The 18055-nt window shown below is 42.1% G+C and overlaps 1 protein-coding gene across 7 annotated transcripts in view; it reads left to right on the top strand.

The window, feature by feature from the left end:
• PAK3 (p21 (RAC1) activated kinase 3) overlaps nucleotides 1-18055 on the top strand; it is an 83125-nt gene that overhangs the window by 53135 nt on the left and 11935 nt on the right. For 3 of the 7 annotated variants that reach the window (XM_053373834.1, XM_053373835.1, XM_053373833.1), the window contains 9 exons: nucleotides 1972-2072; nucleotides 6816-6860; nucleotides 8016-8169; nucleotides 10085-10122; nucleotides 11734-11865; nucleotides 12654-12816; nucleotides 15109-15228; nucleotides 15685-15748; nucleotides 17072-17120. In XM_053373834.1, the coding sequence (XP_053229809.1) occupies nucleotides 1972-2072; nucleotides 6816-6860; nucleotides 8016-8169; nucleotides 10085-10122; nucleotides 11734-11865; nucleotides 12654-12816; nucleotides 15109-15228; nucleotides 15685-15748; nucleotides 17072-17120 (866 nt within the window). The remainder of the gene's footprint in view (nucleotides 1-1971; nucleotides 2073-6815; nucleotides 6861-8015; nucleotides 8170-10084; nucleotides 10123-11733; nucleotides 11866-12653; nucleotides 12817-15108; nucleotides 15229-15684; nucleotides 15749-17071; nucleotides 17121-18055) is intronic. The other 4 variants (XM_053373836.1, XM_053373837.1, XM_053373838.1 and 1 more) reach the window with 4 other exon arrangements.

Raw genomic sequence — 18055 nt, 5'->3', positions numbered from 1 at the left:
TTTTTTAAATGAAGATCACAACAGTTAAGGAGAAAGAGCTGTAGCTCAGCTGTAGAGCTGCTTTATATGAAAAAGATAAATCCTTGGTATTTCCAGGTAAGGCTGGGAAGGATTCCTGTCTGAAATGTTGGAGAGTAGCTGCCATTCAGCATTAGCAGCCCAGGATTAGGTGGACCAATGGTCTGATTCTGTACAGGTAACTCCCCATTTACATACATTCATACGCACATCACTCCGAACCTGGCAGTGACCCAAAAATGTCACAAAAAGGGGTGGAATGGGGTGGGGGTGGGGTGGAACAGGGTGTTTACAGGCTTTCTCAATGATGTTTCAAATATATGTGATTTCACTTAAATGCACAGTGCCTTCAAAGGTAACCACTGCATAAATTGGGAGTTGTCTGCATAAGGCATGAGTGGTATCCAACTGAGTTCTACTTAGAATAGACCCATTGAAATTAATGGACCTAAGTTAGCCATGTTGGTTAATTTCATGGTTCTCTTCTGAGCAAGACTATCATTGGATACATTTCCATGCCTTTGTGTTTACTTTCTTTCTCCCTGAAGGAATTAGATGCTGCAAGGCTGCCTAGGGAGGGCTTTTGAGGAGTGGGTACATCTCTACTTCTTTAAAGGTGGTGGGTTCCACCCTGTTGTATAAAGGTATATTAACCACTCTCTGCATCACCCTGATTGCATGAGGGCTTTGTCTGAAGTCCTTAACAATTGTGCCTCAGTGAAGTCTACATTTCATTCACTCTTTTATGCAACAAAAAGGCTGCAAAGGAATTAAAGAGATGTCTATCAATACAAGCTTTAGTCAACTGCTCAACTAAGCTATTGGTTAAATTTGCTTATTGGCAAAACCGATATTTCTTTGTATCATATTGCCTAACAACTTGATCCACTAAATGCAGAGATGGGGAACCTATGCACACACCCCCACACCGATGTTGTTGGACTCCAGTTCCCATCAGCCACTGTGAAACAGGAAGGTGGTGGAAGGTGAAGTTCAATGACACCTGGAAGGTCATGGGTTTTCTAGTCCTGAACTGATGCACAGGACTATTTCCAGTTTGTCATGGATTGGCTGGACGCAGAGGGAGGCACCAGAGGGGAAGCCGACAGGGAAACCCCCAAGGATAGAAAGCTCAGAGCCCAGAGGTTGGTGGTGGGATGATGATGAAGGGTCAGAGGGAGAAGTTTGAGAGGTGTTGGAAGTTGAAGAGGTAACAGGGTTTAGAGAGCAGGAAGAGCCTGTGGCAGAGAGAAGTCCAGAATCAGAAGCAAAGGTGGAAGCAGGAGCAGAGGGAGGCCAAGAGCCAGGGATGAGTTAGGCTGGTGAAGAAGCCAGGGTGTCTCCCCCTTCTTGTCTCCCAGGACCAGAGGAGGTATGAAGCAGGAAGAGCAGAGAGAGGTGCACAGGTGCTTTGGAAGGACCCGGGGGAGGAGATTTAGGCAGCTGTGGAAAAGGTGGGGACCTTCAGCCTCCACAACTGCCTCATAGGGGCAAGTTTTACCAAGAAGAATTGCTGTGCTCATTAGACCTGGCACTCTTGAGCTGACTTTGTTTCTTCTAATAAAGAGTTAACTTTGCTTACTTCGTGTGATATATTCCTGACAATCGTCCCTGACAACCCCATGGAGGCTGTTCATAGCTTTTGGGTTTAAATGATACATTATCAAGTAATGCACATGCCCTTAGCTTACAGGAGCAGTGTTCTGTAAAGTTGCATTTTTGTGGACATTTACCAAAGCAAGCCCCCTAGGACTTAATTATGAACAAACATGAATAGGATTGCACTGTTATGGTGCTGTTTCATTATACAGCCTGGATTTTGCAGTCAAGGGTCCTTCTGGATTAAATTCTATCCTCCTACTTTCCATATCTTGCTTTGAATAAGCCTGACTGTAAAATGCATAAAAAATAATTATGCAGGAAAATAAGTGCTTGTTAACATTTTACTTCTAGCCAATAAGAAGAAGGAGAAAGAACGTCCTGAAATCTCTCTCCCTTCAGACTTCGAGCACACGATCCATGTGGGGTTTGATGCAGTCACTGGGGAATTCACAGTAAGTCATCTTTTTGTCCTCTGTTTGCTTCATTGCAAACTTCCTTGGCTAAATTGGCTTTCTTTGCAGCCATTTGTTCTGTGCAGACCTCACTTGCGTGCAGAGTGAACATGTGTACGGGAGGTGGTGGAATCACACCTGCCAACCTTGCAAGGGTTGCTGATCACACTCACAGAGCTCACACACATCTTACTTTGGATGCAAATGAGCTCTAGTGATGGGAAACCTACAACCCTCCAAATGTTGCTGGGCTTCAACTCCCATGATCCATGACCATTGGTTATGCTTTGTTGGGCCTGTTGAGAATTGGGAGCCCCAGCAGCATCCAGAGGGCCACAGGTTCCCCACCCCTGCTCTATGCTGACATTATGCTAGATGCAGACAGAAATTGGGGGGCTGCCAAGCACGATCCCCCTCCCCTCCTGTGCACATTTGCTGTACACGCAAGTAATGTCTGCTTAGGCTATCCCCTTGCCCACACAGGAGGAAGGTAGCTAGATTTCCTTGCGTGACACTTGTGTACTTTTGAGTATTCTACTGGAAACAATTGTTGCTTAATTCTCCCCACTCCATGGGTTGCTTGTTATAGACTGCAAACTATGGAAACTCTGGGGAAAGAGCTGAAGATGCTCTATGGATATATTCTGTAAGATAGTTTTATTTATTTAGAAGATTTATAAACCAGTTGATCAAGGAGCTCTCCAAGTGGACTATAAATGCAGTTGTGCAAATAAAACACAGCTAAAACCCAGAAACCAATTTTCACAACACATATAGGTAACTAAGTTATATAACTGGGTTGGCTTGTAGAAACAAAGCTTTTCAGCAGGTGTCCCTAATGAGGGCACCAGCCCAATGTCAGTGGGCAAGGAGTTCCATAGCACTTTAGGAATAAATAACTACTCTTTTAAACACAGACCTGTGATCTCAACAGACAGCCTCTAGGTCTTATCCAACTCTCTTATGAGCTGGTATAGAAACCACATATTTCATGCAGACTAGCACCCTGGTTAACATTTTGCCACCTAACTGTGGCATATGACATAGATTGCCAATTTAAAAATGCTGGCCAAACATGGTGCAGGTAGAGAAGAGTTTGTGGCATTTCTGGACATGAGCAGAAAGGCCTATAGACCTCTGTATGGCACTGAGCCAGGCTTACACCTATGCCTGCCCCTTCTATGCTGCACTGCGGCATGTTCTCCTGGTAATTGCCTTCCAGGTGTTCTGATAAACAAGTTGTGAGCTTAAAAACTTATATATGGAGCTAGAAGAGGATTTGGTGCCATCACAATCCTCTCCTTATAATGGCTCTCCAGAGTAGGATTATTTCCCCTTTCCCCACGTGCTTCCCTTACCTCTTAAGTATGCCTTCCCTTGCTGTCCGCTAATCAATCATTCTTCCCCACAGAAGGAAAGAATTCTGCTAACACTCAAAATAGCATTGTGGGATTGTTTAAATCATGGGCTGGGATAATGGGCAGCAGTTGTACCCATTGATTCTCTGGCTTTTCGCCCTTTGCCTAAAGCACTTGAGAAGGACACGGGAGCCCAGAGATCGTTTAATTGTAGCTGGGATGGAGCTTCACTTCATTCTTGCACATTTCTTGAACATCCCAAGAAAGATACTTGATAAGGATTTAATGACGAGTGCTTGAGGAATTTGATTTCTGTGAATTCCGATGTGAGCTGACTTCATCCTCATCAAAAGGATTGATGTGTAGATTACAACTACTTATCCTTCTGGTTTTGCACTTTTCCAAAATCTGTGACATAGTTTTTCCATCAGAAAGCAAACCAACAAGCAAAACAAAACATGTTACAAAGGTGAATTTTAGCATAAAATTTGTTCAGAGATACATATATTGATGCAGAATACATATTTTGTAATAATATATATTTTATGTTGAATATTTGTGTCTTTTTAAAAAAAAATCACAGATTAATGAATAAGCAGGGCGGAGATGGGTTATGAATAAACATGTGTGAAATTGATATGGAACAGAAATAGATTGATCCAGCCATCCCTAGATTTAATGCCTGATCTTTGTAGATGACCAACCCCCTCCTCCCATATAATAAATCCCCCCCATATAATTAATCTATCTTTCAAGAGATTTTAATAAACCACACTTCAGATGTGTTTCAAGAGTCACTGGATTTGGGAAATACCCATTTTATCCATGTCAAAATCAATCAATTTTAGTGATTGAAAATATTCTTTGTGAGTAGGTATTCTAGAAACATGAGGAGTTGCAATGCTTTCTTCAGCTACTTATCCTCATAACTGAGTGATTATTCTCTTCCTTCAGGCATTTATTTTCTTTCTCACTTGACTAGGAGAAATGAAACTATTAGTTTCTGATGCCCTAAAGCAACCTTCCCTAACTTGAGATGTTTTGGACCACAGCTCCCATCAGCCCCGGCCAATATGGCTGTGCTGGTTGGGCCTGATGGGTGATGTAGTCTAAAACCTTGGAAGGCACCAGGTTGGGCAAGGCTGCACTAAGGGATATAGATCTCAGACCCTAACATATAAATTGTAAGTATGATATTGGGGAACGCATTTCCTTGTGGCTTGATTCCATGGTGTTATGGTTAACATTTAGATGAAGAAATCAAGTAGGGTAGATGGATCACATGGAAAGGAACCAGAGTCAGCATTGCCAGCCCCCCGGGTTTGGTCTTCTACTTTTATGGATTGTTCCCCATGTGCTTTTCCATCCCATGATTCTTCAGTCTGAATTTTACCAGAGTGACAGTGTGGGATCCAGCAACAAGAGTAGCTTTCATGATACAGCATTAATGCATTAAATTGTGTCTGTTTTAGTTCCCTGCTCTTTCTTGTAAGATTCCCTGAAATTAAGATTTATTTTAACAGAGAGAGAGAGAGGGAGAGGGAGAGAGAGGGAAGAAGAGGTTGAGGTTTTTGATACAAAATTGTTTATTGAGGGTAGTAGCCCTCAGGAGTCATAGTTGCTGCACCTGACTGTTAACACCAAGTTATGGTGATCATCAAGCTAGTTGATCTTGGTGATCAGTTTGCACAGCAAGGGAACATAAGTATCCTTGGAATCACATGGGAATTTCTGTTTCCTGAAGAACCAGATCTTCTTAGCTCCATAACCACAGCTGGTTCAGTTAATTAGCTATGGGTCTGTGACATCTTGAGCTTTTCCTTATTTCCTTTATATGTTGGTAAGTATATTGTGACAAGGGTTCTGCCACCAAGCCTCTTAACAAAAGTATTTCCACAGTGTTCACATTTTTTTCTCTATCTCTCAAAAGTTTGGAAGTGTCAGGGGATTGTTCAAAACCTGCACAAATGTTCCTTCTTCATTTTAGAGGATTGCAGTAGCTGCCGTGCCTGATCTGTTGGTTATGTGCCATGCGCAATGTGCAGCGTGCACAGTTTTACTCCAACACATAATGCCAGCCAGTGTTCTGGATGGATTCCCTGTTACTCATTGCTGCATCCAAAATCACAGCTGGGGATACCTGCTGCATGGGCTTTGAAGTCTGGCTTTCAGTCATTAGCATCCAATGACATGATGCTGATTGTCACAAATGCATGTCCGAATTCCCATTTTGTTTCGCTTGGAGCCACCACAAGTAGCAGAAATTGGGACACAGAGCAGTAAATTCAATGACTGAAAATGATTAGGCAAAAGAAGCATGCTTCTGAGGCCTATAGATAGATTGGTGGAAAAGTTGGTGCACTAATAAGGTGGGGAAATTTTGTTTTCCACTATTTTTGAATGAGAATTCTGCAAAGCATGCCTTTTAATGAGACAGATCTGCATTCCCCATCTAGAAGGAAAACTGGCTGCAACTCAAACTCATAAAGGTTCCCATTTCAAAACAAAAGGAAATGATGGATTTAGGTTGTATAAAGTCAAGTGGCATATATATATATATAAGTGGCATATATGTATGTTGCCAAGAGTTTTCTCTCTGGCATTATGTTTGGCATAATTTGGTTTGACCCTGTTTGCAGACTCCAAAAACAAAACAAAAAACAAAAATCCAGAATTGGTTGATTTTTCCATTTGCAGCATTTGTGTCCATTCGTACCCTGGCTATTTTTGAAAAACAGTTTTTAATAATTCCTAAAGTCAGATGAGTCCTGAACAACTTTAGGCTGAAATTCTAACCCTGCTTGCCTGGGAGTAAGCCCCACTGAATTCAGTAAGGCTTATTTCTGAGTAGACATGGTTAGGATTGCACTGTCAATGGGATGTAAACCCCACTGGACTTGCTGACCCTTACTTTTAAACAAGCTTGCATGGGATTGCATTGTAAATGTTACATGGAGACCTTTCAGAATTACCAAGGTGGGTTTAAGCATGAAAGAATTCTTAGAAGAAGGCTCTTTGTACCCGCCACAACTGTTTTAATACTGAATATTTGATCCAGTCACTTGGCAGTATGATTTTTCCAGTGAGCAAGCAAACATGCCACAACCTGGTTAAAATGGGGAATTGCTGCTTCCAAACTTTGGACTTAATTGTGATTTATTTCCTCCTCCCCTTCTGTTTTTCATAGTCTGTCTTCCTGTAGCCTGTCAATGACTACTACTTGGTTTGCTACTTCCCTCGTTTTAGACTGGGTTACCCTCACACACACAACCTTGACCTTCCCTGCCCCATTCCGACCCATTGGATTTCACCTCTTTCCCACCGTCTGAGTTGTCCCACATTCTGTTTTAACTTTCTTTTCTTTCTTTATTTACGTCCATTGCAGCCAGATCTCTATGGCTCACAGATGTGCACAGGGAAGTTTCCAGAGGTGCGTCACAGGCCCAAAAGAAGCTTGCATCCAAGTGCTTCTTTGAGATGTCATAGCACTGCAGCGGCAGGTTCCGTGTGTGTGCAGTAGATTTCGTTGCTTGGCTTATTCCAACTTTTTCATCGTTAACCCCAAACTCCAAAGGCCCATGTCACATCTCATTTTTGCAGAGAACCTCGTAGGAGGAAGGGGGGGGAAACCCCAGTTTTGTTAGAATGTTAGCTGTAAGCTGGGGTGGCAAAATAAAGGGATGCTTTGATGCACTTCAAGTGAGTTACTGCTTCAATGTTAATTGTGCTGCTAAGGGGTGGGGGAGACGGTCGCTCCTTGAATTTAGGAAATTATACTGGATGTTCCAAGACAACTTTCTCGGAAATCAAAATACCTCAATACAAACTTATAAGATTTTGTACTTTGGTGGGTGCAGCCACTGCTCCTAATTCCTGCAGTATTATTATTATTTATAATAATAATAATAATAATAATAATAATAATAATAATAATAATAATAATTAATAACATTACACAGTAGAGGGAAGGAGTGGGGAAAGAGGGTGCATTTTAAGTCCCAGCTACCTTATATAACTTAGCACCACCATTTTGATTCCAAATTGCAGCTCCTCCTTTGAAGTAGGGAAAATGTCCTTGAGTGGGCAGTTAAGGCGTCAGGAGGTAGCTTTGGTCTCAGTAGCGTCTGCTTTTATCGTCTGAGTAGAAAGCATTTATCTTGTTATGCCTGAGCTATCCAGTGTAAATTTCCTAAAGCACCCGGTGTTGTCCTCCAGTGTAGAGTAGTGTTTTGTTTTCTGTCCTGAAGCGCCAGGGAAATGAGATAAGCTTTGCCGCCATTGGTCCATGGATCAGCAAGAGTTGAATTAACGATGAGCTTCATGCACCTTTTTTTCCTGTCACAGTCATAACTTTTTGGTTTTTTTTAAGTTGGATCCAGGTTTTAGCTCTTTGTTTTAATAGAGGATGAGAGAATGATTGCACCTGCTGTAAAGTGTCTAGCTTTTTAAACTCTTGGGCATCAATCAAAGGCTCCAAATGTAATATTACAGGTAGCGTGGGATTCTTGGTAAGGAACTGTGCTGGCAGAATATAAACGCTGATGAAATGGCCTGAATCGTCATCCTTTCCACTTGCTCTTCACAGGGGATTCCGGAGCAGTGGGCTAGGCTGCTGCAGACCTCCAATATAACAAAACTGGAACAGAAGAAGAACCCTCAAGCTGTTCTGGATGTCCTCAAATTCTATGATTCCAAAGAGACAGTAAACAACCAGAAATATATGAGCTTTACATCCGGAGGTAAGGAGCCAATGATGGCGGAGAAGACACCATCAGAACATAAAAAATAAAAAGTTTAAAAATAAAAAAGACTAGATAAGGGAAGAATGACCCACAGGCCTTATATGGATATAAATCTCAGCTATGCTATTTTTCTTGTGTGAGACTCAGGCTCATGTGCTTCCTCCTTCCCATTCCTCTTGGACTTTCCATTCAGTTTCCCATTAACCTCATTAGTGTTGTGCCTGAATTATAAACCATGGTTAAACTTCAGTATGGTTTATTAAAACAAGCTAGCTTCATAAACTACAGTTTGTTTTCGGTTTGTTTCAGTAAACCATAGTTAGTTAAGACAAACCACAGTTTGTCTTAAGTTCAAAGAATATGCTAAATTGTCTTCCCAGTTCTCTAGATGAGGTTCTAGATGGCATAGAATCTTCTAAGCACACCAGTCCAAATTCACTTAGAAGGTCTCTTCAGATCAGTTTGGGAAGGTTGGTGTGGCACACACAGGACAAGGACATAGGAGGGGGATAGTGTGTATGCCCTCGTGGTAGGTGAAGAGTGCCTCAGGGAAAGCATGGAAAGAGGGAGCACAATGAAACTGTACTTGAGATGACCATTGGTGATGGGGGGGGGGACTCAGAGACACACAACAGGATGAAACAGGAGAGAAATGGGGAGAAGAGCTGGAGAGGGGGGGAGCAAATTGGGCTGCAAAAAGGGAGCGAGGTGTTAACAGCTTAGAGGGGCAGTGAACCAAGAGGGAAGACAGTGTAGAAAGACGGTACAGCACAGCACAGCACATGGCTCCACCTGGTTGCCTTGAGGGACTTTGGCCCAGTGCGCCACTAGAGAAGTCTTAATACAGTTTTGAAGCCTAACTCCAAGACAGAACCCTAGGGTGTATCCCAGGGATCACCAGTGTAGCACTTGTGGGTGCAGTGGTGCCTTTGAGGTCTTCTTTCGCTGCCCACAAAGCCTCTGAGCACACATACTGCCCCCTTGGTCCTCAGAAGGTGATAATGGTTGCATTTTTCTCCTCCAGAAAGTACATAGAGCTGAAGCAGGAATTGGAAGCATGACTCTCTTTTGCACTTCCTTTTTCAGCTCTCTGTGCTTTTCAAGGCTAGAATTTATTCTGCAGGCAATTGCTTTCCCCCAGATCCTTTGGAAACGTGAAGCCTGTGTTCTGCCTGCTTTTTCATGATCTGGGAGGGGGAAGTGACATGGGATGGTGATGTCCATGGGTCTCAAAAGATTGATGACTCCTGCTGTACACCCTTCTTCTTACTTCCTTTTGGAAGAACCCCGCTGAGGCTCACTGCTATGCCTAACCTCTAAGAACACTTAATAATAATTTTATGGGGGGGGGGATATAATTATATTGAGGCTTTTTCATAATACAACACAATAAAAAACAAACTAATCTAAATGAAAATAAAAACAGAAAGAGAAAGAGAAAATGCGAAGCCCTCCCTCAAACATAGATCTTAACCCTTGCCTCCACACAGAAAGGGGTGGGCCCACCTAGCTCTCACCTGAGAGCTTCCCTTTCTTCTCCCAGCCTTCCACCCTGGGAAATCTTCCCTTCCTAGCCTTTCACACAGGATCTTTCACCAACCACCAGTCACCTTCATGTGTATACCATCCCCTCATTGACCTAGAGTAGACAACACATGCACACACAAAACAGAAGCAAGAGCAAAACAAAAAAAGGGGTGGTTATGCAGAAGAGATCTCAACAGGCTTTTGATTTCCTTTTCCTTTTTAAAACTAAACACCAGCATGGGAGGTCGTGATTGGAAGCAAATGAGTAGTATAGGGGAGGGTTTGATCCTGTCCAACATTGCCACACATGTGTCATCTCCTAACTGCCCTGTAGCCATTTAGGCTCAATGAAGCTATTGAGAACTTTTGTTGTTGCACGTTTCAGATAAAAGTGCCCATGGATATATCGCAGCCCATCCTTCGGTGAGTATAAGAACCTGCTGTTGAATGTGAACTAATTCCATTTTGGGGGGGAATAGTGTCTCTGCTGAGATTTTTGGCTTGATGTGATTTGCAGCTGGCTCTGAATACCAGTTTCTGGGAATCAAAAATACAGGGGAGTGCCGTTGTGCTCATGTCCCACTTACAGGTTTTCCATAGAGGCCTCTGGCTGGCCACTGCAAGAACAGGATGTTGGAATAGATGGTCCCCATTTGGACTAATCCAGCAGTCAGGCTTTTCTTATGTCTTTTTGCTTATAGGAATGCTTGAAATAGCAGTGTGTATTTAATGAAAATTGAATCACAGCAAAACCCCCAAAAGTACAATTAAAGCAATCCCTATCAATACTGAGTTCTCAGTATGAATGTCTTATTTTCCATTCTGAATAGTTGAAGTAGGACTTTCCTTTCCTCTTCTTATTCTTTTTAATGCTGAGATACGTAATATTATGGACTCAATTACACAACAGAGGCCATGCAATGGGCAGTCGAGAAATAGTATGGAAATGCTGGTAGAAGAGTAGAGACTCTTTTCGGATTATCTGAGAAAACAGTATAGCCGAATGAAATCGTAGGCAGGACTTGAAATATAAGCAAAGGAATAAGAATGATAAAGGAATGTAATGTACAATATATCTTTTAGGAAAAAAAGTATTGCATTTAAAGCAGTAAATAAAAGATTTAAACAGAAACATCATGGAAGTAAGGATGGGAAGTCAAGATGCTAAGGAATATTGTATTGAAACTGAATTAAATTTCTTAAATTGTATGAAAATCAATAAAAGACAATTTAAAAAGAGAGAAATAGTGTTCATCGCATGGTCTCTATGAGAACAAGTGGCTGGCCAAAATGACTTCCCTGTAATGAATTCTGCAAGCATCTCATGAAATGAGAATTCCTTTTTCCCTTTGCCATTGTTTTGCTTTTTTAAAATAAGTATGCCATCTTTGACTGTAAAGGGAAAATGACAGTGATGAAGCCATAAAGAACTCAAATGGCTTCTTGAGCAGGCCTGTTTTTGCAGATGTGGCTCTACCAGGAGAATTTTAAAGCTCTGTCAGAATGCTCTAAATGAGATCATGGGCAGGCAGAAGTGGCTTCCCAGGTGGCGTGGAGTCACTGGGTAGCTTCCCGGCAGATGAGTTGTTGTTGCTTACCAAGAGGGAGAGAGGCGAGGTGGTGGTGAAGTTGGTGTGGTACAAAGACACCAATGGGGCCAATACAGCACTCCACCCTGGTACGTAATAACAACCCACTTGGGAAACTAAGCGTTGCAGTTCTTCCCACCCAGCAAGCCACTTCTGCTCATGGGACAAATACATTCCAAAAAAGTCAGATCACTGCAAACTCCCTTTTGGTGTAGCCATGTTTTTTTCCTGCTCCACACCTAACGTCATGTGTGATTTCAGGTATAGGGCAGGTAGGCCTCACAGGCCAAGTGGGTAACCTAATTAGGCCAAGTGGGTAACCTAATTAGGCCTGCGGACCACAGACCCCCGGCCCTTGTCCTACAGCCAGACCTCCTCATGTTCTGATAGTAATCCCGTAAACAGCTGAAGCCTCATTTTATGAATACATCTTTTGCACATACAGAGCACAAAGACTGCATCAGAACCTCCACTGGCTCCCCCAGTTTCCGAAGAGGAGGATGAGGAAGATGATGATGATGATGATGACAATGAGCCACCACCTGTTATTGCCCCACGACCAGAGCATACAAAATCAGTGAGCTGCTAACAGTTTTAGTTTGAATTGTTGTCTGTATGGTAGGACCAGGTCTGCGTATTTGCCCTTGTTCAGCAGGAATGCATAGGGTTGGGGATGGCGAAGGGGCACAGAATCTGGTGGTGATGCAGAATGCGAGCTTTTGGGAATCTCTGCTTTCCATGAATGTCTAGCCCTTATGGCTGCAGAGACACACAAAGTGCGGTCTGGTGAAATTTTCTTAGCCAGGTAGCCCGAAACAGCTTTTTTTAAACAATCCCCAGAGAAGTCTCTCTGTGCAAATTTCCAGGTTTAACCCCTCTTGGCACAGAAATTAGATTGCCTCTGTGCTAGCTTTTTATCTGGTTTTGCTCAGAGCACACACTGCCTATGGCAAAGCCAGTAGCTATTACGAGCCATGGAGGGAAATTCATTTTGAAGGAACAACTTTGAGTTTAGTACCCAGTCTTAGGATTTTCATTTGTAGGAAGCTATGGCAGTCAGGTAGCTCTGCTCTGAGATTTATCACTTAATCCCAAGCTTTTCTGCATTGTGTGAAAAGGCATAGCAGAGCTCTTGGTTCAGGGTGTAATGTGTAAATTGAACAGTGTAATGGAAGTCTTGAAATCCATTATCTGCCTGTCAGGAGCTTAAATTAAACCTTTAGAGAGAAAGCAATATAATATTTGTGAAAGCACAGGAGACAATTAAAGTGTTTCCTTGTATGTAGCTCATTGGCAATTCATTGTTGTTCAATTTCCCCAAGTTCACAATGGAATTAAGGTATTTCCCGCCATTGTTTCTTTCAGATTTACACACGTTCTGTCATTGAACCTGTTGCGGCTCCAGCCCCAGTGAAGGAACCTACAACCCCTCAGCCTGAGAATTCCAACTCAAACACCTTGTATAGAAATACAGATCGGCAGCGGAAAAAATCCAAGATGACTGATGAGGAGATCCTAGAGAAATTAAGTGAGTGTTTCGCCCTTGCTTGCACACTATTGATACTTGACCACAAATTTATCAAGGAGAAATCTATCAATGGATACCTAGCCATAATAACCAAGTGGACCCACCATGCAGTCTACCTCAAAGTACCAGCTAGTGGGAGGACATATATCTAGAGAGAGGACTATTGATATCATGACCTCCTTGCTATTCTCCCAAAGATATCTAGGTGGCTGCTGTCTAAGACAGGATGCTTGATTGGGTGGTTTTTGGGTCAAATCAAGCACAGCTGTTCTGTTCTTCTCATCCACCAGACTAGATAATCTGAATGAGTCTCCCAGGTTTCTGATTCCAAATGCTAATGGCCACTCTCATTGAAGCCAAGAGTTGCAAGCAAGATATTTTTACATGAGATCTCTCATGAGACGACAACTCTTATGGATGAGCATTATTAATGAGGCACAGCAACAATTGCCTGCCTGCCCCACATCTCCAAGCCTTTCCTTCCTTGATTGATTTTTGGTTGTTTCATGATTTTGTCTGCTTTTTTTCTCTCCTCCTTAAGAATGTAATGTATGCCTGATTAAGGTGCCTGAGTAGTTGCCTTCCAGCCAACTTTGAGCTGCAGATTGAAAATCCAATGGAATTTCAAACAGTCTTCTGAAACATGATGTATTGCATTTGTCTGTACAACTGAGAGCTAATTAGGAAAATAATTAAGAATTAATTAACAAAGCTTTATGTTTGGAACCCAGGTGGTGCATCCCACCCCCCTAATTTTCTTCCTTCTTTAATATCTTCGGGATTGACCTCCATCCACCTTCAGAAAGATGCCACACAGCTTTGTTTGATCTCTAAATGAGATTGACTCTTCTTTATTTCTTAGGAAAAAATAAATAGATACCAGTAGCACATACAGTGGTACCTCGAGTTACAAACGCCTCAGGTTACAAACACTTCAGATTACAAACTCCGCTAACCTGGAAGAGTTACCTCGAGTTGAGAACTTTGCTCCAGGATGAGAACGGAAATTGTGTGCCGGCAGCGCAACGGCAGCAAGAGGCCCCACTAGCGAAAGAGCGTCTCTAGTTAAGAACAGTTTCAGGTTAAGAATGGACCTCCGGAACGAATTAAGTTCGTAACTACAGGTACCACTGTATAAGGCTTTATTCCACCTTGCCATGCAGCGTATTGTACCAATACCCTCTGGCTCTCCAAGGGGGATCTGAGCATTGAAGCAGTGGACTCCTGGAGGCAGAAGCTCAAGAGGCCTCTGCTTACCCACAACTCCTGGGAACACAGGAATCTGCCTTATGTGAAGTAAAACTATTATCCCATCTAGCTCAGTATTGCTTACACTAACTGGCAGCAGCTTGGGCAGGAGTGTTTTCTAGCCCTACCTGGAGATGCTGCCAAGGGTTAAACCTGGGACCTCATGGGTGCAAAGCGGCTGCTCTGCCACTGAGCTATGGTCCTTGTTGGGAAAAAGTAGGGTGCTAGAAGCTGTCCTTGTAGTCTTGCCCTTTGGGCTGTTGCACAGAACCAGAAGAGGACAGGTGTGTGCAAAGTCTATTCACTACTGAACTGGCACATTAGTTGGGATGGGTGATATCAATAATAGCATGAAAGGATGGGTGGAAGGGGGAAGTAGCGCTACCCAACTTTGTTACCCCCACCTGTATGAAGCTTTAGAGCTTACCAGTTATAATTATTAGCTGCCTGGCCTTTCCCCCTTGTGAATGCAACAGAATATTCTGCCTGTTACATGCCCAGCTCTAGTAACGAATCACAGAGTATTTGGGTTTTGCATATTCTCTGTATCAGAGTATTGCATATTCTCTGCGGGAGTCTCAGCATCTTTCTTCTCCCTTCACACTGAATTTTCCTTCAGCATAGCCCATCATGTTGTAACTCCCATGGTTCCTTAAGTTGCCACCTGCTGTCCTTCCCTGTCTACTGCAATATTCAGGCAGTTTTTTATTTCTACTTTTGAAAGCACCTAAATATCATGGCCAAGGTCGTTTTCAATGTTATGACATATGTCTTCACCTGTCAATGGCTCATTTTTAAGTGGTTTTGAAAGCAATGCTTGGTACATTTTTGCATCTATACATTTTCTTCCCTTGCAGTTTTAGAATGCAAAGAAGATGCAGTGCTGTTAGGTCTAGCAAAGATTATTTGTATTTTGAATCACCCCCATTATAGAAAGCTGACCCCTGTATCCTGCTTTGGGAGGGGGAATATATGCACCTTTTGTCTGTCTTGCTAGAAATCATATGTTCTCACATTTTTGCTCTTATTTTGTTCTTCTCACAGAATTTCATAGAAGTGTAGAGTTGGAAGGGACCCCGAGGGTCAACTTCAGGCCCCAGAAGCGCAGTTTGCATGAAGACACCAAACCCAAGTTGATTCATCTGATTCAACAGTTGAAAACGGGTTCAGAATCTCTCATTATCTTCCTGATCTGAAGGGTTTCCCTTTTCCAATTCCGTTGCTTGGAGATTACCTAACTTCTTTTCTCCTTGTACACAGATAGGCTCCTCTCCCCCCTTGAAATTAAAGTGGTCATAGATAATCTTCTTTCAGATTCTGCTAACTCCTTTTGAAAAATACTTCTATACTACACTTTCACAATCTGGTGCCCTCTGAACTTTTTAAACATACAACTCTGACCAGCCCCAGTCAGTTAAAAATACAGGGAACCTTAGGCCCTCCTATGGAAATGTCTGGTGAATTTTGCCCACCCACCCCAGTGTCTCTCCCACAGGACTGAACACAAACTCAGCTGAAAATATAAGCTCACTTCACACGATATTATCCTTTTCTTCTTCTTCGCTCTCACTTAAAAGGTATTATCTTCCAGTGATGATGACCTTCCTTTGTTTTTTTCAGGAAGCATTGTAAGTGTTGGAGACCCGAAAAAGAAATATACAAGGTTTGAAAAAATTGGCCAGGGGTAAGTATTGCCAAGGCACAGGGGCTCAGTTTTGATTATAGTATTTCTGCCCATTTATTCATGTATGCTTGGTTATACAAGTTATCACTGGCATATTTTCCATAAGGCAGGGACTACAATTTGGTTGCCTCGTCTTCACACCTGGAGCTACCAATGTGAGCAACCATTAGTAATTCCCTGGTTCAGATCTCACCGCAACATCTTTGAGTATTCCACAGTATGGGAAAGATAAAATATTGCTGTTGTGTGCATCATGACAAATATATTTTATTGCAGAATAAAATTTTATTGATATGTGTCATTTTATCACACAGAAACTGGACTTGTTTGCAAATAACACTAACCCAAGGTTTGTTTAAGCCAAGGCTTGTTCAACAAACCACAAGTTAATACAAGTTAGCCCCCAGACAATCAAAGAAGGAGTGGCTTCTTTCTTCAAAATTAGGTCCCCTGCCCCCAGCCGTTCATTAAGTTTGGTGAGCATTTATAGTTTGAGCATTTGTGATGGGGTACAAGCAAACCATGGTTAAGGAAGGGTGCTGTTTTTTAATGTAATTACATGCTATAGTTGAAAGAAATCAAGGTTCATAAGTCAACATCAAACCATAGTTTCAGATTGTGGTTTGTTGACAGTAAACAACCCATATTGGGCCTCTGGGCAGGGTTCACATGTAATGCTAACTCATGGTTTGACAAACCATAGTTTAATAAATCAGCATTTAGCATTGTGTGAGAACCAAACTGTAGTTTCATATTCAGTCTCAAAATACTTCTGACACCTGCCAGACCTATTTCTGTAGCCTGAAGAATGACATCTGGATATAAACAGGTAGAAGGTTATCTAAATAAAATGCTCAAATCAAAATCCTCTGCACTTGAGCTTTGGTTCTGCACTGACAACCATGAGTAAACAGGTTTTTTAAAAAATGTAAACAAATTGGATTAAACTTCCCTATTAGTCACAGAAAACACATTAGCATTAACATTGAAATGATGAATGGCATATCCAATGGAAACATTGCATTAAACCGAGGGATCCAGGCTGTGGGAGAAAAAAGTGAAATGCTCTTAAAATAATTTTGCTTGCTAATTAATATCCACAGTTCCAAACAACATTCTGGCATTGTAGAAAGACTGTTCAGTGCATGTCAGTGTTAAACATCTAATAACTCACCAGCTACTTAATTGACAGAATCTTTTCTAAAACTGGGCAACACACTTTGTAGCAGTGACCAGCAGGCATAAGTATGTGCTCATTTTTATTCATGTTCTTCCTGTTTGGCACCTCCACATATCTTGACGACACATTCTATTTTCTTGTAGAGCTTCAGGTACAGTTTATACAGCGATAGACGTTGCCACAGGGCAGGAGGTATGTGCAATGTTGGTGTCTGTTTCTTCTCTGCTTTTAAAATTCTGCCCAGTTTTCTCATACCGCTTGTAATACACTTGTACACACTTTTGGGTTATTGCCTGCCTCTGATGCAGAACTGCATCACTTGTAAGTAAGAATGGGGGAGAAATTGGGTTCAGATCACATTTAAAGGCAAACTTACCTAATTCACACTTTCTGAAACAGTATATGAACTGAAGTGTAGGCACCCTTTGAAATATTCACAGTCTGAATTTTGCAATGCTGAGCAATGTGAACTACAGGCAAGCAATGTGTACAAAAATGCATATATTAGTGGAAAATAACGTACATAAATGTGTTGTGTTAGGAAAAACTGCTTCCCAAAACCTGTGTATGGAGGGAAATGCAGCGGAGGTGGTATGGCTCTGAATACCACTTTTTGGGATCATGAGTATGGAGACCACAGCTGTTCTTGGGTCCTACCTGCAGGCATCCCATAGGCACCTGGTTGGCACCTGGTTAGCAACTGTGAAAACACGATGCTGGATGAGTTGGGCCTTTACCCTGATCCAGCTGGGACTTATCACCTGTTCTTAAGCTTGATGGGTCTTAGTACTGATTATGGTGGCTGTGGCAGAAGACATAATGGATCTGGCAACCTCTGTGATGGCACACAGTCTGTTGGTTGTGACTATATGTATTTGCAGCAGTCGATGTGACTTGCCCTCAGTGCTCATTTGCTGTAGAAGCAGGTGCTAAAATCCAGCTGCTAAGCCTGTCATAGTTAATACAATACCCTCCTATCTTTTTAGGTGCTGGGTGGTCTCATAATGGAGATTCTATACATATTAGTTCCAGTGATGCTAATTATTCTTAACACTTGGACAGACTCTTTGATTTCCAAAGTTTGCTATAAATATTAATTAAAGAAGGATCGCGGTTAAATATCTGGG

The sequence above is a fragment of the Podarcis raffonei genome, chromosome Z, assembly GCF_027172205.1.
Source record: "Podarcis raffonei isolate rPodRaf1 chromosome Z, rPodRaf1.pri, whole genome shotgun sequence".
Lineage (NCBI taxonomy): Eukaryota > Metazoa > Chordata > Lepidosauria > Squamata > Lacertidae > Podarcis > Podarcis raffonei.
This window is presented reverse-complemented; position numbering and strand designations above follow the sequence as displayed.